The sequence below is a fragment of the Anomaloglossus baeobatrachus genome, chromosome 5, assembly GCF_048569485.1.
Source record: "Anomaloglossus baeobatrachus isolate aAnoBae1 chromosome 5, aAnoBae1.hap1, whole genome shotgun sequence".
In the NCBI taxonomy this organism is placed as follows: Eukaryota; Metazoa; Chordata; class Amphibia; order Anura; family Aromobatidae; genus Anomaloglossus; species Anomaloglossus baeobatrachus.
This window is the reverse complement of record NC_134357.1, coordinates 297,098,403-297,123,002: the sequence shown is the minus strand read 5'-3', so window position 1 is coordinate 297,123,002 and position 24,600 is coordinate 297,098,403. Positions and strand designations below refer to the sequence as shown.

At 42.3% G+C, this 24,600-nt stretch overlaps 1 protein-coding gene across 3 annotated transcripts in view; it reads right to left on the bottom strand.

Annotated features, from left to right (window-relative positions):
- Nucleotides 1–569: 569 nt before the first annotated feature.
- RECQL5 (RecQ like helicase 5) overlaps nucleotides 570–24,600 on the bottom strand; it is a 156,776-nt gene continuing 132,745 nt past the window's right edge. For 2 of the 3 annotated variants that reach the window (XM_075349619.1, XM_075349620.1), the window contains exons 9-20: nucleotides 23,889–24,122; nucleotides 20,412–20,514; nucleotides 20,297–20,327; nucleotides 18,877–18,935; nucleotides 16,513–16,586; nucleotides 15,692–15,785; nucleotides 9,839–9,973; nucleotides 9,016–9,743; nucleotides 8,886–8,922; nucleotides 6,663–6,920; nucleotides 5,324–5,399; nucleotides 570–3,525 (exon numbers count right to left, since the gene is read on the bottom strand). In XM_075349619.1, coding sequence (XP_075205734.1) covers nucleotides 3,425–3,525; nucleotides 5,324–5,399; nucleotides 6,663–6,920; nucleotides 8,886–8,922; nucleotides 9,016–9,743; nucleotides 9,839–9,973; nucleotides 15,692–15,785; nucleotides 16,513–16,586; nucleotides 18,877–18,935; nucleotides 20,297–20,327; nucleotides 20,412–20,514; nucleotides 23,889–24,122 — 1,930 coding nt within the window. In that variant the 3' untranslated portion in view covers nucleotides 570–3,424. The remainder of the gene's footprint in view (nucleotides 3,526–5,323; nucleotides 5,400–6,662; nucleotides 6,921–8,885; nucleotides 8,923–9,015; nucleotides 9,744–9,838; nucleotides 9,974–15,691; nucleotides 15,786–16,512; nucleotides 16,587–18,876; nucleotides 18,936–20,296; nucleotides 20,328–20,411; nucleotides 20,515–23,888; nucleotides 24,123–24,600) is intronic. The other variant, XM_075349621.1, reaches the window with a different exon arrangement.

The following is a 24,600-nucleotide window of genomic DNA, read 5'->3' as shown; positions in this document are numbered from 1 at the left end:
GAGCAGAATGGGGGTATTTTATGAGCAGGATGGATGGGGGTATATGAGCAGAATCATATCCAAGGCAGCAGGATCGTTACCAAAATGGGGTACCTTAGTAGAGAATTTGGGGACATTTCTCCCATAAGTGTCAGCAGCAGATACTCGCCCCATAACAGTGTGTCATGACCATATTTTTTGGTTAAAATTTTATTTTCTTATCTTCCTCCTCTAAAACCAGGGTTCAGGGGGTCAGCTGCGTCTTATAGTCCGAAAAATACGGTAAACATTCACTGTATATTGTGCCTTTGTCACCACTCACTGATATCTAACATTCAATACATGAAATTCTGAAAAAACAAAGTGCTACTCCAAGAAAGTGAAAACTTGTCACACGTCCTTCTAGTTCATGACCAAAGGACGAAAATAATGAGGATGAATTGGGCGATCTGAGATTGCATGCAGGATATATAGACACTTGGGGTAATAGAGAATAATTTTTCAGTTCTGTTTATTATATTGTCGCCTTTGTACAGAAACCGAGACAAAACACCTTGAAAGTGTATAAAACAACTGCGATAGATCATAAATTAAAAATAAAAAAATCATAGGTTTTATTTTAATATTAAATAATAATCTCTATTTTCTTTCTCCATTAATAGGCAAGGTATTCCCAGCAAAAGGCAACAAGCATTAAATACAATACCCCAAAAAACAAGATGATCTTAAGATGCTTTCATCGTCTAAGAAGGAAGGAGTAGGCTAACGCTGTTCAAACATAGGGTTAAAGTATAGTTGCTAAAGCATTAAAGGGAATCTGTCACCAGGCTTTTGCCACCCAATCTGAGAGCAGCATAACGTAGGGGCAGAGACCCTGATTCCAGCGATGTGTCACTTACTGGGCTGCTTAGTGTAGTTTTGATAAAATCACTGTTTAGTCAGCAGTAGATTATCATTAGAGGACTACTTGCCCGGCTGTCAGGTAGTCCAGCATATTTATGAGCTCTGTATAACTGCTAGATGTGCAAAAGAGAAAACATTGATTTTATCAAAATGACAGCAAACAGGTCAGTAAGTGACACATGGCTGGAATCAGGGCCTCTGTCTCTACATTACGCTGCTCTCAGATGGGGCAGCAAAAACCTGGTGACAGATTCCCTTTAAGCAATAGTAGCAGCAGCAAGAACAGATCTCAGATATACTATAGCGATCGTGCCATCTTCATCCACCTGATGGCACTGCTGTACAGGTTAGAATCAGCAGCTCATACAGGGAAGTCCACTTCAGTGAGCACAGATAATGTCTGTAACTTTGGTTTATAAGAATTTGAAGCACTTGGGTTAAGACTAGATTGAGGAGACAATAGGATAAGATGCATCCTTAACGCTGGTCATTTGTTATGGAGATGTGTCAGGAAACCTAGAATTACTTGTCCGGGGTGGCATTAGGGCGTAATACAATGTAACATGTTTGGGTATGGCTCGAAAAACTGAAAAATAAATGGTTTAAGAAAGAGACCAGACAGCTGTACTAAAACTCGGGGTAGTAAGAGCCCCAGATGCGAGCGGCTTTCTCTCCTTGTCCGCATAGCAAAAGCTGCCTATTTACATGCACTGGTCCGGTCCAAAAATCAGACCAGAATAGTGCATGCTGGGATTTCCTCCGCACACACCATGGGTCTGTATGGAAAATCGTCTATATGTGTATGATAGGGCCGTAATGCATACAAACAGCACACATGTATAATACATTCGTCTGAATGAGCTTCAAAGGAAAATACAGTGCCTTGCAAAAGTATTCACCCCTTGGCTTTTTACCTATTTTGGTACATACAGCCTGTGTTTAAATATTTTTGTAATCCGATTTGTGTGATGTATCAGCATTAACTAGTCTAAGTTGGGGACGTGAAGTGAGAAACAGAGGCAACAATTAAATTTATGGGATAAAATAAAAACTGCCATGTGCATACGTATTCACCCCTTTCGATATCAGGCCCCTAAAAATTTCTGGTACAGACAATTACCTTTATAAGTCACATGGTTAGTGAAAGATTGCACACAGGTGGAATTCCTAATTGTCACATGTCCTGTCAGTATATATATATACACCTTTTCGGAAAGGCCACAGAGGCTGCAACACCAATAAACAAGAGGAACCACTAACCAAACACCATGAAGACCAAGGAGATCTCCAAACAAGTCAGGGATAAATTTGTTGAAAAGTCAGGGTTTGGTTGCAAAAAAATCTCTGATGATCTCCGAAGCACCATGAAATCCATAGTCATCAAATGGAAAGAACATGGTACCTATTAATCAGAGAGGCAGCACAGAGGCCAAAGGTAAGCTGCAGAGTTCCCAAGACTGGACAATCTGTCCATATGACCACAATAAGCTGTACACTCCATAGAGCGAACCTTAATAAAAGAGTGGCCTGGAAAAAAGCCTTTACCGATCAACAAAAATTGGAAGACTTGCTTTGATTTTGCTCAAAGACATGTGGGAGACTCCTCAAATGTATGGAAGAAGGTGCTGTGGTCAGCTGAGACCAAAATTGAACTTTTTGGCCACCAAGGTAAACTCCATATCTAGTGCCAAACCAACACAGCTTACCACACCATGAACACCATGCCCACAATGAAACATGGTGGTGGCAGTACGTGGGGATGTTTTTCGGTATTCGGAACAGGGAAAATGGTCCCGAGTCGAGAGGAAGAAAGATGGTGTGAAATACAGGTATATTCTTCAGCAAAATCTGCTTCAGTTTGTCAGTGATTTGAGACTGGGATGGAAGTTCACCTTTGAAAAAGACAATGACCCAAAGCATATTGGTAAGGCAACACTCAAGTGGTTTTAGGGGAAACATGAAAATGTATTGGACTGGCCTAGTCAAAGCAAAGACCTTAATCCAATTCAGAATCTGAGGTCAGACTTGAAGATTGCTATTCACCGGAGGAAACCAGCTAGAGAAACCATCTGGAGCAGTTTTGTCTTGAGGAATGGGCAAAAATTCCAGTGGAAAGCTCATAGAGACTTATCCAAAGTGACTTGCAGCTGTAATTGCTGCAAAAGGATGTTATATAAAGTACTGACTTTAGGGGGGTGAATAGTTATGCACACTGACATTTTCAGTTATTTTGTCTTATTTGTTGTTTGCTTCACAATAAAAATAAAAACAGTTGTAGGCATGTTCTGTACATGAACTGATGTAAACCCTCAAAACAACCCAAAAAAACAGTAGAATTCAAGGTGTGAGGGAGAAAAACCCGAAAACTGCTAGGGGGTGGTGAATTCTTGTGCAAGGCACTGTAGAATGTTTCATTGTAATGAGTGGTGAGAGCAGCATGTGCGGCTGAATAATAGGTCTCCTTTCCCGGATACTGGCCGCGAGGTAGCCTGTAAGTGCATAGATGTCAGCAGGATTGTCGTCATGTGCAGGGCTTCTAGCATCAGGTGGCAGCGTGCAGCAGCTCCTGCCACTCAGTTTCACTCTGACAACTTGCCCGATTCTTAAAAAATGTCTTGATCAGTCGCTGAGCCTCTTCTTTTACTAAGGAAAGACAAGAATAAAATAAGCAATATATTAGAAAACAATTACAATGAGAGCTGTGCACATCTTGAAGGCAATCAGATTAGGGACATGCTGTGAAAAATAGTTGGTTGGCATAAGATACATCTCGTCATCCAGGAGATACCAAAGTGAAGGCACGCGCAATGAAATTTTATTTCTATTTATGATTATGGTTGTGTTTCGCCACATCCAGCCTTACGCTGGGGCAACACTGGTTATATAGGCATCCTCCATTTCTCTATAACGAGATGCACATCACCCCACATGTACGTGATGGACAAAATATAAACTCTTCCACTGATTTGCTTTTTTTATAATCTACTAAAATGGTAACAAAAATAATGTTCACCGTTTTAAAGACCTATTAGTGAATGGAATATTTTACAGTTAGTGGCTGGAAACTGGCTAGCATCATTTATTTACTCATTCATAGTGATGAGCGAGCGTCCTTGTTACTCGATCAAGCATCAGAGTTAACACTAGAACTACTGGACTCGTGACACTTATATAGAAATACATGGTGCAAAGTAGTCAAAATGACTACCTCAGTAGTTCTAGTGTTAAAAATGCTCGCGTTTCCCATTGACTTCCACTACACTCGGCACTCGAGTCGCCGCAGAGAACCCCGATGCATGACTGAGTAACAAGCACGCTCGCTCGCTCGCTCATCACTGCTCACTTGTAAAGCCATCATTTTCCACAGTGCTTTTACAGACCTGATCATCACAGTCCCCACTGGGGCTCACAGTCTATATTCCCTATCTGTATGTCTTTGGAGTACCCGGAGGAAACCCACGCAAACATGGGGAGAACATACAAACTCCTTGCAGATGTTATACTTCATTCGATTTGAGCCAGGGCTGCAACCCAACGTGCTTACCACTTAGCCACCATGCTAACCAATGAGCCACCGTGCATCATGCCCAATTAACACAGCTCACTTATGGCAAATTAATATGGTGTACATTTCGGGCATATTTTTTTTTTTTTCCTTTGTAGTGCAGAATCTTTGTAGTTGCATACCAATGCCATAAAAGATGTATAGCCGTTTGAACGATTAGTAAGATCTCATAGATGAGGTCATGTTTTCAGATTACCACTCACCCACTGCAGGTCCTCGATGCGCTCTTTCACAGGCACTCACGTTCACAGCATCCCAGGTCCCCATCTGCCGGAAGCAGTGTGATATCACCAGATGTGTGTGTGCGCATGTATATGCTTTTGTGTGTGTGTATGTACGCATGTACAGTATATGCATGTGTCTGATGTGTGTGCATATCTGCGCATGTATATGTGTGTGTGTGTGTGTGTGTGCGCATGTGTGTGTGCGTATGTGCGCATGTATATGTGTGTGTGTGTGTGTGTATGTGCGCATGTGTGTGATGTGTGTGTGTGTATTCGCGCATGTGTGTGGTGTGTGTGTGTATGTGCGCATGTGTGTGGTGTGTGTGTGTGTGAGTACCAGTCAGCAAAGACAAGAATCTGCAGGGAGCGCGCACTGAGGACTTAGAAGCCATGCAGATGTCTGGGGTCTGGTAAGTAGGATTCTCCTGGGGGAGAGGGGGATGCTGACCTACCTCAAAAATAAGCCCTAGCGCATTTTTCAAGGCAAAAAAAAATACATGGGAAACACGGTAACTATAACACCTTCACCAGACCACCATATATAAAGTATGAGAACACTCCAGGTTACAGATCGGGCATATGGCATCTGTTAATTAATGAATGTCATCATTATAGCCATCAGCTATATTCCATTACAAAGCAGACAATTTACCAGTTTTTCGAAGTGGTGCTTTGTTGTTCCCCGCTAAGTGGTGAGATAGCTGCCTTGCAAATCCTTTAAATAAGTCCTGCAATAAAAAGTATGAATTCTAAACACAAAAATGTAACTAGTTCTGCATATATACCAAGGTTTACTTGTACGTTAGAGGCAAAAAACTGCTAAAACTTTGAATTTATTAGATATAAGAATAACCCCTATAAAGGGTTGGTTATAGGGTTCATTCCACCGCCACATCAGGGTTTGGGAGTGACACCATCCCTATGGACTGAGGAACGCCCCACAGCATTACTGACACTGGGACGGGGACTCCACTTATGGACTGAGACCATACAGCACTGTGCCTTCTGCAGTATGTATAAGTATAAGCTGAGTGTTATACTTATGTTATCATTGGTCTGGTCTCTCTCTATATCCATACTGCTTTATCTAATTCTGGACATCTATATGAGTGGGCCTGTGTTTTCATGGTCTACCGCTCTCTTACATGGAACATTGTACGAACTTTCTATATTTATAGCCGTCATGATATCAGTTTCTTTCTTTGCAAGCTATGTATATGGTCTGTAAACTATCAAATTGTTGTCTGACCTGTCTTCACGTTTTCAGTGTTTTGTTCTCAGGTATGCACTTTAGGCACTAGCACCTTGTATAATACAGCACTGTAGATAATACTACTAGCAATACCAATTTGTTTTTCCACTCCTGAAGAACCGCTCAATTTGAGGGTAACGCGTCGGGTGGTCTTCTGACCACTTTATTAGAGTGGTCTATTTGTGTGGGCCTTTTGGCCAGTTTACAGACTTTATTAATGATTGGTTCTGGTAAAGTCTTTAGTAGTGATGTATCCTTGGTAGTCCATTGGTGGTGCTTTGTTTTGGTTCCAGTTGTGTGGTAATTGTTGCTGTCCCTTATTTAACCTGTTTAGGGCTCTTTAGAGCCTCGAGGGTCAGGCGTTGGTAAGTGGGGGCGCCATATGCGCAGGATCAGGGTGCCGACCTCCGAGGTAAGGTAGTGGTGAGAATAGGGCCTACTAGGGTCAGCTTTCCTTGCTTTTATTATTCTTACCACATTTGGTGTTTTGTTTTATGGGATTTTTTCTCATTCTTAATGTATATCTAATGAATTCAAGGTTATGGGAGTTTTTTGTTTTGATTTAGGTCCTCCCGTACTTCTACATTTATTTAGTTTTTTTTGGGGGGGGAGAGGGTTTGTACGTTCAAGGCCTACACAAAGTGTTTCTATACAGCCTGACCCCAGAGCAGCTCAATATATAGTCCGTTTGCTTGCTCTAACCCAGCTACAGGAAGCAAATTTTTAAAGCCACACTTACTTTAGATGCAAATTTTCCATCTCGGAAGAAAGGGGTCAAGTATTTCACCACAATGTCAGCTGTCTCTTTCAGGGTCACCACTTTATTCGCAGGTGGCTGCAGAATTTTGGCTGTGCCCTCTTTGTCTTCTTGGCAGAGGTTTGGGTCAAATGTCACCTTCTTTTTTCCTTGCCCATTATTCCCCTTTTCAACATTGGACAAGATGGAGGATGACTTATCTTCTTTTCTTTGTCTCTTGCGTGCTGGTTCTACAGATTTCTGCCAGAAATTAATATAAAGAGATATAAAAATCTTGAAAAAGTTTAGATTAGTCCCAATCCTGCATGGGATATCAAGACAATTTTCAACCAAATAAAACCTAAAAATATTTTATAAGAAAAATCATCAATGCACAAAACCATCAATTTTCAGAAAGTACATTTGAGAACCATTGTGAAAATAACACTCATGTCTTTGCATTCATAGGAGCCCTGTAGCAAAAAATGTAGAATACAAAACTTTTGCTTTTTAAAGCCAAAAATGTAGCTATAAAAAGGAACAGGCAGGCAGAATTAGGGGATTCTGCCTGCCTGTTCCCTTTTAAAGCTACATTTTTGGCTTTAAAAAAAACAAACGATTTGTATTCTAGTGGCAGTAAAAATTTGAAGTTGACCTTTTACCTTCCCCTTTGATGAAGCGGCTGGCTTTACGGCCATAAGCCGCGAAATGTACGTCAGGGGTCTTCCCCACTCTTCAACTTAACGGTAATGCCATCTTAATTGTTAGGGGTTTTCCCCACTCTTTAACCTAACAGTAATGCCACCTTAACTGTTCTTAACCTGTGCTCTCCAGCTCAGAGGTTTTACACCTATTTACTGTGCATCTTCTTTTTCCATTAGAATTTGCTCCCTCTTTTTGGCTGATTTAAGGCCGCTTTACACGCTGTGACATCACTCAAGCGATCTCGTTGGAGTCACGGAATTTGTGATGCACATCCGGTCGCTTTAGCGATATCTTTGCGTGTGACACCTATGGGCGATTCTGAATCGTCGCAAAAACTGTCAAAATTGCTCATCGGTGACATGCCTTCCTATTCTCGAATACCGCTGCTGCTCGGTGTATGAAGTAGTTTGTCGCTCCTGCGGCAACACACATCGCTATGTGTGACACCGCAGGAACGAGGAACCTCACCTTACCTGCGGCCGCCCGCAATGAGGGAAGAAGGAGGTGGGCGGGATGTTACGTCCCGCTCATCTCCACCCCTCCGCTTCTATTGGGCGGCGGTTCGGTGCCTCTGCTGCGACACTGAACGAACCGCCCCCTTAGAAAGGAGGTGGTTCGCCGGTCACAGCGACGTCGCTAGGCAGGTAAGTAGTGTGACGGGTCCGCGCGATGTTGTGCGTCACGGGCAGCGATTTGCCGGTGTCGCACAACCGATGGGGGCGGGTACGCACGCTAGCGATATTGGTCACGATATTGCAGCGTATAAAGAGGCCTTTATTCTGCTATAGTACCTTTCTATTGTATTTACATCTCAGATGTACTATCATTTCGTGAGACCATTATCCTTGTCCCACCAGCGGTATTTGGGTTGTGGACATTGCGCCATATTACACAACTTTTCCTCAGAGGTTGATAAATGATTTATCTCATTTTTGCCTTTAAACTCAGTCATTATACCCTTTTGACATCTAATTTATTCCAACCTCCATTTTTGTGCCCATTACTCTGAGCGCAGTCCCCCTCCTCCTGTTTAACTGATTCTGTATCATTTTTGTAATATAATCTCCCTCTCTTTTCAATACAACTGGTACTGACCTTTATTACTATTTCCATCTAATAAGAGGATACTCCTTGAATTTGCACGTGTTCAATTTTACTTGCCTGCAGCTGTTTTGCACTTTAATTGCAGATTTTGTCTTATTGCCTGTCTGTCCTCATCCTCATTTACTATGTCCTTTGTATTTTATTTTTAATATCGTATGCACTGTGCACTTTAAAAATATATTGTATTAAATAAAATTATCTACTATCATTCAGCAATTTTTGCTCATGGTGTTTTTTTCAGTTCAAAATTTGAAGTTGTGTAGTATTACATGCGTCCTTGACTTTGAAAGGGTTAATACCATCACAATACTATTATACATCTATTTTATATACATAGTAAACTTGCTAGTGTGGTAGAATATGCAGTCAAATGTTTACAATTCCCATATATTCCCCAAATAATCATAAACTGCTAACCTGCTGCTCTGATTCTTTCTTCTCAGATTCTGGAGATCTGGATATGGTGTGAAGGGAACAGATTGAGCATTAACAAGTCTCAAATATCTTCCTATAAAGTGGTTTCTCATAAAACGACAACCAAGCTTACCTGCTAGGCTGAGGAGCAAAGTCTGAAACCAACTCAGAAGCCCCTCGTGATGGCTCCTGAGACTCCTCAATAGGGTCTTTTCTTTGTGGTGGTAGTATAAAGGAATCTATAGCACCTGTTTCTGATGGTTGCAGATCTTCAGCTTCTATGTCTATAGTCAAAGATTTGTGGGCCAAAGTGTCCATGAGCTTTTTTGTGTTTGAAGTCTGGTCTGTTGAGTGGTCTACAAAAAAATCACTGTCATCTGATGGTGGGACAAGGTCACTTTCTCTGTTATGATCCTGCTTATCCTTATCAGTTTTATTATTCTTACCTTGGAGCCCATCAAGAGGGTCCGAGGAGAAGGGTTCATGGATTTCACAAGCGTCACTAAAAGAGGTAATGTCAGGAGCTGGACTCTCAGTTTTTGCAAAACTATTGGCACTAGAGGTGGTTTCAGATTTATTCCGGAATGAGAAAAACTTGGAAATGTCCTGCGAGTCTTTAGCAGCAGCAGAGGCCAGCTCTTGCTTCTTCTTGCTTTGATATGTCTTCTTATTTGGGCTGTTAACCTTTTTACTGGGACTGTCAGTTTTTTCAGGAGATGTACTAGCACTGGCAGATTCACTTAGCTTGGTGGAACCAGGAATGGGCGATTTGTATTGTACCTCGTTATCGGTAGTGGTAGTCTGCAGTAGACTCGATGCGGTTTGGAAGAGTGATGGCGCCCCAACTCTTTTACGCTTGGACTGAACACAAAACAATAAAAAATGCAGAATTGATATTAATACAATGTATAATGTACAAAGAAAGCAGTCATTTAGATTTTCGTGCTCCAACACACCGTGTGCAACTGAGAGGAAGAGACAAATCCATCTTCAACTGCATCCACTTTGGCCTCCATTTTCTGGGTAGAGTTACAAGTTCCATGGAGCACATATGGTTCTCCATCCTTAGAAGCCTTATTTACCTCAGAAACCTGAGATGAAAGCAACACAGAATTAACAAGACTTATTTATCCGCCCTATTGATTCTAGATTCCCATTAATAGAGTTAATAACTGAGCATATAGCTTCAGCTAGTCTATGGAGAGGTGGGGGCTATCAAAAGTATCATTACACTCGAAAATGGTGGTACAAAAAGTCTGCGTAAACAAAAGTGGTGCCATTTCCCAGAGCCAATTACATTACACTTCCCCAAAATCAAAATCTAGGGAGTAAAAAAATGAAAATGAACACTCGAGACACGGCTACTCTATTTTCAAGGACGAGGTTCTATGATGACAACTGTCACTCACCCACCTACTTACTCTCACTCAGTTTTTAAGAGAATCTGACACCAAATTACACAATCCAAGCTGGGTACAGTATTAAACATCGGTCTCTTAGAAGTGCCAAGACTACAATTACAATGAAGTTGTTTAATGCTTTTTTAAAATAATTCCTGACAGACATTAAAATTAGCATTTTATGAGTCCATCTATACATTTAAGCGTGTGAGACTGTAGTTGGATGAATTTTGGGCTCTCCATAGTCTCAATATATTAGCAGGTTTGTGAGACTTCCTGCTGTTAAATTTGGCGTTTACACTAAGGGGGAGCTGGTGCATCATGTAATTTTTGGGGAGATCCATGCTGCGGTGTTGCTTAATTTTGGATATCATTTTAAAGGAAGCAATGTAAACTACATTACTGTATATTTTGAAGCAGAAGTGGAAGGAGAATAGAGAAAGCAGATACAGAAGTAAACCCAGTCAAAGCCATCTCCTCAGTGTGATGTAGGGAGAAACTCAAATAAACCCTATGGAAACAGCTACAGTGCACAGGATAAATGAAAAGTAAGATTTTAATCAATATCTCAGTGAATACAACAATGTCCAACATTTTGATTAGACTAAAGGCCCCGTCACACACAGAGATAAATCTTTGGCAGATCTGTGGTTGCAGAGAAATCATGGACATATTGTTCCATTTGTACACCGCCACAAACCTGCCACTGATTGTCCACAATTTCACTACAACCACAGATCTGCCACAGATTTGCCACAGATTTGCCACAGATTTATCTCTGTGTGTGACAGGGCCTTAAGTCTTATAGAAAAATTGTTTAACCCACAACATGTAAGGTTAATAAAATAACTTATTACAGAATCTTCAGTTTTATTCAACTATTCAATTTAGTTGATGCAAAACTGAATACATCCCACATCAAAAACTACTACATCTAGTATTTTGTATGACCTCTATGATTTTTAAAGACAGCACCCAGTGTTCTAGGCATGGAGTTAACAAGTTGGTGACATACTGCAATATCATTTTCCATATTTCAATATTGTCTGTTAGAGCTTGGATGTTGGATGGAGCATGATGATCACCTTGTATAATTGGTGGAGGAAGGTTGAACTAAATGGACCTAGGTCTTTTTTTTTTTCAACTTATGTAACTATGAAATATGGATTTGATTGGGTTCAGATAAGGAGACACACTTGGCCTCTGAATCACTTTCAACCTGTTCTTCAGAAATGCAACAGATGTGCGTTTTGGATGATAGTCATGGTGGAAAAGTACACTTCTACCTAGGCAGAAAGTGATGTGATCATCTTGTCTTTCAATATAGAGCAATACATTTGTGACTTCAGGTTACCATCAGTGAAGCACCAGGAGCACTCATACAGCCCCACATAACACTGTCACCCCAATGTTTCACGGTAGGCACCATGCATTTAGAAAAATGCACAGTGCCTACAGTGTAACATGGTGGGGTCACTGACCTTATGGGGCTCCTAGTGTCGGGGAGCTATATTTTATTGATGTTGTCAAGAAGCCACACATGTACTGCTCTATATTGAAAAAGAAGATGTCACATCATATCGTGCCCTTGGTGGATGTACACTTTTCCAACATGACAATGATCCAAAACACACATCTTACTTAAAATCTTACTTTTCATTTTATTTTTCATATTCAATTTATTATTGTTAGTTTAAACTGTTGTTCACTTTAGGGAGCAAAGGAAAGCCCCAGGGTCAGCCTGCGGCTACCTAGGATGCCAACCTCCACTGGCAGGTAAGGTAAGAATTAGGGGACAGTAAATGGTACCCCTGTTTCCAATTTCCCACCTATATTCTTTTAGGTTGCATTGTTTACCCACCTTGCTCTACTATTGTGTCGCACTGTTTTTTTGCACAAGTCATCTTTTATTTTGCACTAAGCATCACCTTATTCTTGTGGGTTATTTTTAATATTGTTTAAATAAAATGTTGTTCTTTTATTATTGCTAATAAGGGAGTTTTGGATCTGCAAGTACATAATTGATGTTACTCTATTTCTGAATAATCTGTTATCCCCTAGATTAACTCTCCACAAGTTATGTTCTTCACTAGTAGATTAATCTTTTACACGTAGTTAAACTTGTGGAGTAACCTTTTAAAAGCAGCCTAATTTTACTACACAGCTGATATACAGTATAACAATATTCTGCATGTAGAAAAAGTTCAGGTCTCTGGCTGAAGGTGATGAAAATTTTTTCCCCAAGTTTCCCGATTCACTGGCTCTTGGTGTAAATTGGTGAATTAATTCAGATTAAGATTACCATAGGTTGGAAGAAAAAAAAAAAAGAAAGAAAAAAAAAAGACATAAATCCATCAAAGTCAACTTTTCTTCAACAGTTATACATTGCAAGAATATTTATAACACACAATCAAGCCTCTTATAAATGCTGTTATAGTATCTGCCATTACTACCTCTTGTGGTAGGGCATTCCACAGTCTGACTGCTCTAACTGTAAAGAACCCTTTCCTGTTTAGCTGCCAGAATCATCTTTCTTTCATACATAATGTCACCTGGCCCTTGGAAGGCAGCCTGTCCGTTGTATTCACCACACATGTATGCATACACGTAAATGTCGCTGCTGACATTCCTTTTTCTAAGCAAAACAAGCTCAACTTATCTACTCTCTCTGTATAGGAGAGGCCTTCCATCTCATGTAATAATCTAGTTACTGCCTTGAACCTACTCATATAAGTTTGAAACTGTGGCGCCCAAAAGTAGATTTTGGGTACTCCTGTAAAATCTCTTTCTTGGAGCCTTTATTGGGGAACACAGGAGACTATGGGTAGTATGTTGCTGCCACTAGGAGGCTAACACTAAACAAAAAAAAGGTTAGCTCCTCCCTGGTAGTATACACCCTCCGACTGGCACACAGGAATCCAGTCAGTGAGAAAGCAGTAGGAGAAGCAAACAGAAAAGAATGAAAAAATAACACAAGGGCGAGTGCTGTGTCCCCCAATGAAGGCTCCAAGAAGATTTTTCAGTGAATACGCAAAATCTACTTTTCTTTTTCGCTTCATTGGGGGACACAGGAAACCATGGGACATACAAAAGCAGTCACTAGGGGTGGGCACAGAATAGCGCCTTCAAGTCAGGTTTCGGGCCACTGAAGCCTGCAGGATCCGTCTACAAAGCCTCGCATCCGACGAGGCGAAGGTGTGAATCCTGTAAAACTTGGTAAAGGTATGAATGGATGACCAAGCAGTGACTTTGCAGAGCTGCAAAGCCGGAGCCTGATGGCAAACTGCCCAGGAGGTCCACTGCTCGAGTGGAATGAACAGTAACCCAGTGAGGAAGCGCTCTGTCCCTAACATGATATGCTTCCAGGATAGCAGAACGAATCCAGCGAGAAATTGTAGATTTGGAAGCTGGAAGATCCCCTACGATGACCGGACAGGGAGAACAAATAAGGAGTTCGAACGCCGGAAGAGGGCTGTCCTCAAGACGTAGATTTTGAGGGCCCTGACCAGATCCAGGTTGTGGAGTGCCAAAGTAGATGGTCAAAAAGAAGGGAGAACAATAGGACAAGATTAAAACATACAAACCTAAGGGGCTGAGAACAGTCCCGTGTCTGCCTCCTACGGACATTAATATTGAACTGGATTCCTGTGTGCCAATCAGAGGGTGTTAGCTACCAGGGAGGAGCTAACGTTTTTTTTGCTTAGTGTCAGCAGCATAGTACCCATGAACTCCTATGTCCCCCAATAAAACAAAAAAGAAAACTGGATCCCATATTTTAGATGAAGTTTTACAAGTGATTTATAGACGGGAGATAATACATAGTGATTGAGATGTTTTAGCGATCTTTTTATACGCCCTAAAATCTTATTTGCTTTTGCACATTAGTGCCCTGCTTTTGGTGAATTTATGGGAAACACAGGTGAATGCATTCTTCCATTATATTCTACAGACAAGTAATGGCGAAACAGGCCAAATCCTGACCGATCTTTTCATTCGGATGATGTATAGAATCAGCTCCCCCTTCTCACACTTGATTTCTCCCAAAAAACAGAATCTCACCACATTTTGCACTTATCCTGGTAAAGAAACCTTGTAAAACTGTGTCCCTGTAATGCTGAGGGAAATTATTTCAGTAGCTAATGACATGTACTTGAGCAAAGCATTAGACTTTAGGGTGCTTTACACGCTGCGACATCGCTAGCGATAGCACCCGCCCCCATCGTTCGTGCGACATTTGATGCTCGCTGCTGTAGCGAACAATATCGCTACGGCAGCGTCACACGCACATACCTTTTCAGTGACGTCGCTGTGACCGCCGAACAATCCCTCCTTCAAGGGGAAGGTGCGTTCGGCATCATAGCGACGTCACTGCGGCGTCACTAAGTGGCCGCCCAATAGCAGAGGAGGGGCGGAGATAAGTGGGCGGAACATCGCGCCCACCTCCTTCCTTCCTCATTACCGGTGGACGGAGGTAAGGAGATGTTCGTCGTTCCTGCGGTGTCACATGTAGCGATGTGTCATGCCGCAGGAACGACGAACAACATCGTTACTGCAGCAGCAACGATATTATGAAAAGGAGTGACGTGTCAACGATTGATTTTTGACGCTTTTGTGCTCGTTGATCGTCGCTTCTTGGTGTCACACACTGCGATGTCGCTAATGGCGCTGGATGTGTCGTCACTAACGACGTGACCCTGACGATATATCGTTAGCAATGTCGCAGCGTGTAAAGCAACCTTTTCACCTCGCGTCACTTTTTACATTGGTTTCAGAACGGATTGTTCCTCTTTAATAACAGCATTTTGAATTGTGAAATCCGGTGACAGAGCCCCTCTCTAAAGCGGGCTTTACACGCTACAATGTATCTTACAATGTGTCGGCGGGGTCACGTCGTAAGTGACGCACAGCCGGCATCGTAAGTTATATTGTAGCGTGTGACAGCTACGTGCGATTGAGATTGAACGTTAAAACGTTGATCGCACGCACGTCGTTCAATTGCTAAAAATTGAACGTGAGGTTGTTCAATGTTCCTGAGGTAGCACACATTGCAGTGTGTGACAGCCCGGGAATGATGAACAGATCTTACCTGCGTCCCGCGGCTCCCGCCGGCAATGTGGAAGGAAGGAGGTGGGCGGGATGTTTACGTCCCGCTCATCTCCGCCCCTCCGCTTTTATTGGCCGGCTGCCGCGTGACGTCGCTGTGACGCCGAACGTCCCTCCCACTCCAGGAAGTGAATGTTCGCCGCCCACAGCGAGGTCGTATGGAAGGGTAAGTATGTGTGACAGCAAATAATCGTTTGTGCAACACGTTCAACAAATTGAACGTGCCGCACATACGATGGGGGCGGTTACGATCGTATACGATATCGTATGCTTAATCGTAACGTGTAAAGCAGGCTTAACACTCACCTTTTTTAATATTGCTGCTTTATATAGGTTAGACATTTTGCTGCTTCGGAAAACCTCATATTCGATGTCCACAGCAAAAGAAGAGGCGTCCACCCTGGGTTGAATACAGACAGAAAAATTAGTTATTACTAGTGATGAGCGAGCTCTAACATGCTCAGGTGCTCGCTACCCGAAACAAGCAGTTGGGACGCTTGGACAGGCTCGACTCAACTACCAAGTATAGTGGAAGTCAATGCAAAATCTTCTGGAAAAATGCTTGAGATTCCCGTTGACTTCCATTATACTCGGTACTCGAGTCGAGCCCTTCCGTGCATCCGACCTGCTCTTTTCGGGTACCGAGCACCAGAGCATGGCAGTGCTCGCTCATCACTAGTTATTACCAAATAAACTGACACATCAGATTTGAAAAATTGGGCTTGGTCACTAAGGAGTTAAAGGGAATCTGTCAGTTTGTTTTTGTCATGCCATCTGACAGCAGCATAAGGTAGGGACAGAGACCCAGATTCTAGCGATGTGTCACTTAGTGTACTGGGTGCAGCAGAGCTCAGTTGTTGTTATAGACCCACCCACACCACAGCTTTCTGTGTACATTGTATAGTGACAGCTGCTGATCAGTGTTGGGGGTGTGGTTGGACTAGGAAGCAAGATGTCCTTTAGTGATAATCTCCTGCTGATAAAACACTGATTGTTTTGAAACCGCAAAACACAGCCTAGTAATCAACAAATCCCTGTAATCATGTAATAATGCTCCTGCATTATGATGCTCTCAGATTAACTAGCAAAAATCTGCTCACAGATGAAAGAAGGGAAGATATTCTTACCTATCTGCTGTATTGCTGTCCTCTACGTTTTTACTTATAGCGTCTTTAAGCATCTTCAAACAGTGCTCTCGAGCCTAAAGGAGACATGTATATAGATGCACTACTCATAGTCATGGCACAAGAGCTGAGAGCTAAATAAAAGGTCTGGACACAGCAGTAACATGAAAAACTAATTTTTGCGGTTTTTGAAAAAAGCTATTATCTGTCAGGCACATAATATAAAAATAAAATGCAACAATCAATCTTATTATGACCAACTCTCATTTCTACAAAAATAAAAAAGTGATCAGAAATGACGAGTCGGCAGGAGTGTGCACTGTCAGTGTGCGTTCTAAGAATACCCTGAGGGAAGAGAACAGCGCTGCCCCTGCAAGTGACATTACTTCCGGGGATGGTGATGTTTTCTGCACGCTCGTTTTTTTCCTACAACGCGCACTGACAATGTGTTCTCCTGTCGGCTCCTCACTTCTGATTGGAGCCGGCGAGTGAGGGCACTGTCACTGCGCGTACTGCACAGTGACAAGAATCTACTGAGAAACCAATGGAAATGATAACCCACACATGCTGAATAGAGCAGAGACTAGCCCAGGCCCTGAAATGAGTGTCACTGATGACGCTTCATTTCAGGGAGGGGCACAGACAATAGTGGCCTCTGTGTGGATGACGCAGGATGCATGATCCACACGGGGCTGAAAAGAAGGAGGACGGCGATCGCAAGAATAGAGGCGGCACCGGACCGAGAACACTGACACCCATTGGACCGCCCCCGGGGTGAATATTATAAAGGTGTTTTATACGTTCTACACAGCTGCCCGGGCTCTTATATACAGTATTCTGGAATGCTGTATATAAAAAGCTCACTGGTGGAGGATGCAGATTATATGGGACATATCTGGTGACAGGTTCCCTTTAAAAAACCTTCCAAAAAAGTTGCATGCTACCATTGATTAATTAATTAACTGTACCTGATAGGTGGTTGGTTCCCTTTGTATTTAATTTAAAGGGAACCATCAGGATTTTGCTATATAAAGTAAAAGGCAGTGCGCAGATGTAAAACAGAAATAGTCTTTTCCGCAGTGTCTTAAAAAAAATGGTGCTGAAGACTGTGGTACACGAATATGTGGACTTTGGCGCTATTTTAATGAAGACATCATCACTACAGTAACGCGCACGCGCCGACACCAACAGCAATGGTGGCTGAGTGTGAAATTTAAATAAAGAAAAGGGGGAACGCCATAGAGGATGCAGGAGGAGGAATACACACTGAGGACCGGACCCACAAAGACCCGCCCCCGTTGCACATATTAAAGTGCGGTGCATTTCTGCAACTTTGATTAAAGATATATCAGTAACCAATCACCCCATCTTTCTACAACAGGTATACCTGGATTCAGCATTTTACTGCCTGTATGGCCCTGCCTTTACTTTATATATGAAAATCCTGCTGGTTGGTTCTCTTTAACATGTGAATACTTACTTGGATAAATATTTGCAAAACGAGAAGAAACTGTCGATACGGCCATCCCGGTTTTACTCAGGTCAGGAAATTGTCTCCCGAGTCTCATTTTTAAAGAACAAGACGTACATCCCACATATTAGATCTGACAGCTGGTGCATGTTACTAAATAAAACACATTTTGAGTTGCAGTTTATGTATTGCCTATTGTCTATATTTGCTAAACTGACATGACTTGCCAACATTTACATGGCAGGTGGCCACACCAGTAACAACCTATATAATGCAGTCATGTTGGAGAAGTTATTCTAAACTCTGTGCATAAGCTGGGGATAGTAGTGGCCAATTGTGGGGGTCTTACCTTCTACAAATGTAACCCCTGGTGTTAGTACACATCTGAAGTCTAGATAATTACAAAGAACTGCTACATATTTCTTGATAATATGGTATATTTGAATCGTCTCTCCAGTAAAGGAGACAAACTCTAGCACAGCGCCACCTATTGGAAGTAGCGATCCTAAAATATATATTTGAATATATATATATATATATATATTTGAACAAATTCATGAATGAAAAAAATGAACACTTAATCTTAATAATCTACCAATCAGGTGGAAATAATGGATTAATCAGTGTGAACCATGTGACTTCTGTTTGGAAGGTTTTTAAATCACTGTGTTCCTATTTGTATTTATGCTATGATGAAGAGCCAGCGGAGCCTGAAACGCGTGAGCGATATTTACATCATCAGTCTGTGGACTCTTACCGGTTACATATTTTTAACTTGAAGAAATAGAGTCCAGGCTTTATTTAATTTTGGACGCTGGCTCCATTTTCTTCCTAATGCTTAATACGTAATGAGGAGCATACACAGCAAATTGTAATATCTCATTTTCAATTCCTACCTTAACAGTAAGTTTGGGTATTTTGTCATTAGTGCCATCTTTAAGTGGACAGTCCCCACCTATTCCCACAAAAAAAAGATACAGGACAATGCATTACTCCACTGTCCGAAACAGTCCTCATATGCAATGATTATAATCCTATCATGTGGGCTATTGACATAAAAGCATCACCTCATTTTTAATCATTTTAACTTTGTTTCCAATTCACGATTTTCTTTTTGTTACTTTATATACCGTATTTTCTGGATTATAAAATGCATTTTTTTCCCCCAAAACTGGGGGTAAAATGGGGGTGTGTCTTATAATCTGGATATGGTTTACCGGAGCGGCGGTGGTGGAGCGGGGTCACAGGAGGAAGGGAGGAGGGTCAGTGATGCGGTGGGTGCCACTGATTTGACAGCGGGCCGTGGGTTCTATTGAATCGCGCACAGTTGACGCGATGGACTTCGGAGAAATGGCCGCGGAGACAGTTCTTGCGCAGATTGACGCAACGGACTTCAAGAAAATGGCCGTGGATTCGTATCTGCGAACACGCCGCTTCAGTGGTCAGTCCATCTCGTCAACCGCGGGCAATTCAATGGAGCCCACAGTCTGCTGCCAGATCAATGGTGCCTACCGCCATGACACCCCCAAGCCTGCAGCATTGATGACCCTCCGTCGACTTACCCTCCTAAGCCGTAACAATCCCTACTCTGAGCCAGCAGCATCGCCGACCCTCCGTCCACTGACCCTCCTAAGCTGTGACACTCCCTCCTCTGAGCCCGCAGCATCGCCGACCCTCCGTCCACTGACCCTCCTAAGCTGTGACACTCCCTCCTCTGAGCCCGCAGCATTGCCGACCCTCCGTCCACTGACCCTCCTAAGCTGTGACACTCCCTCCTCTGAGCCCGCAGCATCGCCGACCCTCCGTCCACTGACCCTCCTGAGCTGCGACACTCCCTCCTCTGAGCCCGCAGCATCGCCGACCCTCCGTCCAGTGACCTTCCTAAGCCGCGAAACTCCCTACTCTGAGCCCGCAGCATCGCCGACCCTGCCTCCTGTTACCTTCCTGAGCCGCCGCCGTTCCCCCATGGCGAGATATTATAAGACGCACTAGGATTATAAGACAGACCCTCATTTTAACTTTAAAAATTATTTTTTCCTATTTTATAAAACGAAAAATAAGGTAGTTTAAAAACAAAAGAAAACACAATCCTGAAACCACCATCAAGAAAGCTACTGAAATATTTTTTTTTAAAAAAAAAAATCATTTCAAAAACTAAACCCAAGCAGTGATCACTTCATCAAGGGACATGTAGCATTACATGCTGGACATAAATAAGAATGAACTTTCACGTAAGTCAAAAGAAAAAGTCCAGGTCCAGTGGAGGAGCTCTCCGCTCTGCACATAGAAGGGAGTAGTTCAATAATGGAAACGTACTTGGTAGAATAAACTCCCCCAGCTCTTTACTCTGTGAAAGAAAAGAACAGCCCATGAAATATCGTTACTGTGTGCTACTATCCTGGTATTGGAGAGCTTAGCCTTTCATGCTCACTTTTCTCAAATTCATCTGCTTCTGGTAAAAGCTGTTCCATTCTTGCTTGCGATTTTCCGTAGAGTCCTCATTCCCTCCACCTCCATCAGAATCTTCATCATGCCTGTATATAACAAGGATAGGGTGATATTATCAAAGGGAGATTCCCACCGTGTACTACTAACATATTCCTCCCCTGTATGATTGGAGGGTGCCCGACATCTGGGGCCCCCACTGATTCTGAGAAGGCAGGGGCCACAGAACAGCAGAACAAGATAAAGCCCACATGTGATTTGGGGGGTTGGAGGCAGAAGAGCATTCATCTACACTTAGCTCTTGTCCTCCTCTGCCTCCTTGAAGGCTCTTGCATGGGTTGCAAACGTTTGGTAAGAGGAAGGCATGGGGGATGGTAGGGCACTATTATCATGTCGGGGACAAAAAAAATGGCAACATTCGGCGTTGGAGCGATATTTCAGTTAGAGTATTGGGCCAATATTAGCATGTGGACGCGAAAAGGGACACTATTACCATGTGAAGGGATAGAACGAACACAATTACTACGTGGAGGCACAGAGGGGACACCATTACTGTGTGGAGGCAGAAAGGGGTACTAATCCCATGGGCATGCACAGAGCAAACACTTACTGCCGGGGGCTCAGAAGGAAGATACTTTTATTAGGTAGGGCATCAGGTGGGCATTATTCTTACTTGGGTAATTTGGATGGTTATAGCACTATATTGCTTGTGTACAGGTGGGTTAAAAATAGGTCAAGGTATTGGACCAGCGGGGAGCCAAAGATATGTGTGTTACATTCAGGAGATGTGGGCCGAACATACAAGAAACTGAAGTAAATGACCACGATGAGACAGAATGTCAGCTGTGGGTCACAGGACTGCAGGTGACATCTACCACATTATCTGTACTCGGCGTTATCACTAGGTTATCTCTGGTCCTACATAGGACTGTAGATAATTTCTACTACATTATCTGTACCCAACATTATGACAATTATCTGTGGTGTTACATACAGTTAGGTCCAGAAATATTTGGACAGTGACACAAGTTTTGTTATTTTATCTGTTTACAAAAACATGTTCAGAAATACAATTATATATATAATATGGGCTGAAAGTGCACACTCCCAGCTGCAATATGAGAGTTTTCACATCCAAATCGGAGAAAGGGTTTAGGAATCATAGCTCTGTAATGCATAGCCTCCTCTTTTTCAAGGGACCAAAAGTAATTGGACAAGGGACTCTAAGGGCTGCAATTAACTCTGAAGGTGTCTCCCTCATTAACCTGTAATCAATGAAGTAGTTAAAAGGTCTGGGGTTGATTACAGGTGTGTGGTTTTGCATTTGGAAGCTGTTGCTGTGACCAGACAACATGCGGTCTAAGGAACTCTCAATTGAGGTGAAGCAGAACATCCTGAGGCTGAAAAAAAAGAAAAAATCCATCAGAGAGATAGCAAACATGCTTGGAGTAGCAAAATCAACAGTCAGGTACATTCTGAGAAAAAAGGAATTGACTGGTGAGCTTGGGAACTCAAAAAGGCCTGGGCGTCCACGGATGACAACAGTGGTGGATGATCGCCGCATACTTTCTTTGGTGAAGAAGAACCTGTTCACAACATCAACTGAAGTCCAGAACACTCTCAGTGAAGTAGGTGTATCTGTCTCTAAGTCAACAGTAAAGAGAAGACTCCATGAAAGTAAATACAAAGGGTTCACATCTAGATGCAAACCATTCATCAATTCCAAAAATAGACAGGCCAGAGTTAAATTTGCTGAAAAACACCTCATGAAGCCAGCTCAGTTCTGGAAAAGTATTCTATGGACAGATGAGACAAAGATCAACCTGTACCAGAATGATGGGAAGAAAAAAGTTTGGAGAAGAAAGGGAACGGCACATGATCCAAGGCACACCACATCCTCTGTAAAACATGGTGGAGGCAAATTGATGGCATGGGCATGCATGGTTTTCAATGGCACTGGGTCACTTGTGTTTATTGATGACATAACAGCAGACAAGAGTAGCCGGATGAATTCTGAAGTGTACCGGGATATACTTTCAGCCCAGATTCAGCCAAATGCCGCAAAGTTGATCGGACGGCGCTTCATAGTACAGATGGACAATGACCCCAAGCATACAGCCAAAGCTACCCAGGAGTTCATGAGTGCAAAAAAGTGGAACATTCTGCAATGGCCAAGTCAATCACCAGATCTTAACCCAATTGAGCATGCATTTCACTTGCTCAAATCCAGACTTAAGACGGAAAGACCCACAAACAAGCAAGACCTGAAGGCTGCGGCTGTAAAGGCCTGGCAAAGCATTAAGAAGGAGGAAACTAAGCGTTTGGTGATGTCCATGGGTTCCAGACTTAAGGCAGTGATTGCCTCCAAAGGATTCGCAACAAAATATTGAAAATAAAAATATTTTGTTTGGGTTTGGTTTATTTGTCCAATTACTTTTGACCTCCTAAAATGTGGAGTGTTTGTAAAGAAATGTGTACAATTCCAACAATTTCTATCAGATATTTTTGTTCAAACCTTCAAATTAAACGTTACAATCTGCACTTGAATTCTGTTGTAGAGGTTTCATTTCAAATCCAATGTGGTGGCATGCAGAGCCCAACTCGCGAAAATTGTGTCACTGTCCAAATATTTCTGGACCTAACTGTAGGACTGCAGGTGACATCTACTACATTATCTGTACCCAATGCTACGACAATTATCTGTGGTGTTACATAGGACTGCAGGTAACATCTACTACATTATCTGTACCCAATGCTACCACTGTTATCTGTGGTGTTACATAGGACTGGAGGTGACATCTAATACATAATCTGTACTCGGCGTTATCACTAGGTTATCTATGGTCCTACATAGGACTGTAGATAATTTCTACTACATTATCTGTACCCAACATTATGACAATTATCTGTGGTGTTACATAGGACTGCAGGTGACATCTACATTATCTGTACTCAACTTTACCACTGTTATTTGGAGTGTTTTATAGGACTGCAGGTGACAACTACTACATTATCTGTACTCAATGTTATCACCGTTATCTGTGGTATTACATAGGACTGCAGGTGACATGTATTACATTATCTGTACTAAAAGTTATCACTGTTATCTGTGGTGTTACATAGGACTGCAAATGACCTCTACTACATCTGCAAAAAGGATAATGTGCCTTTAGTTTTGGCTACATGTAATTTTATGGGTGAGTAAGAGGCACCGTTATGAGTGTGGTCCCCACAAAGGGGCATGATTGCCTGCACACAAACAGGGAACCTGTTAAAAATTTGAGTCCCCATCTTCTGAATCAATACCATCTGCATCTTTTAGGAGTAAAGGGAAGTCATGTTACGCGTCCGTATTAGCTCTTAGTTGGGGAACAGTAGTCTAATAAGCGCCTGATAAAGTGCCAATACAGCTCGGTCATGGTATTAAACAGTTATATGGCTCCCCTTTCACCAGTGCACTCACCTGGCAAACCCATACCCTTTCCTGCCCCCTTCATAAAGGTCTCGGTCATATCCGAACAGTCCGGATGGGCCGCCAGGCTGTTGGATGCAGGTTCTACCTCTTCCATTCTGCTGCAATCCTTCTAGATGCTCAACCTGCTGTTTAACCGCACGTGGATTCTTACAGCAGTCACAGCATTTGTTACACAGCGGCTTCTCATCCCCGAAATAGGACGCGATGGCAGCATGGCGGCACCTGCGGAAAATGGCACAGCAGCTGAGCCTTTCATGTGAGGCAACCATTATAAGATTTAAAGGGATATTCCCTTCTCCAAGATCCTTTCCCAATATGTAGTAGGTGTAATAATAATAATATTAGTAAATATCTCCTATTAGAAATGTAGTATTGTTCTCCTGATATAGCCATGTCTCTTACCTCATGTGCAGGGCATTATAGTAGCTTATGTATCCATGGTTACGACCAAAAAAAACTGACACTATATGTGATATGGACATCTAAGCTGCAATGCCCTGCACATGAGGTAAAAGACATGGCTATATCAGGAGAACTATACTACACTTCTAATTGGAGAGATTTGCTAATATTATTACACCTTCCACATATTGGGATAGGATCATGTAGATGGGAATACCCCTTTAATGATTTAATATATTATACCATTCCGTCTCTACAATATCATAGACCTGAACAAGGAGCATATGTATATAGGTAT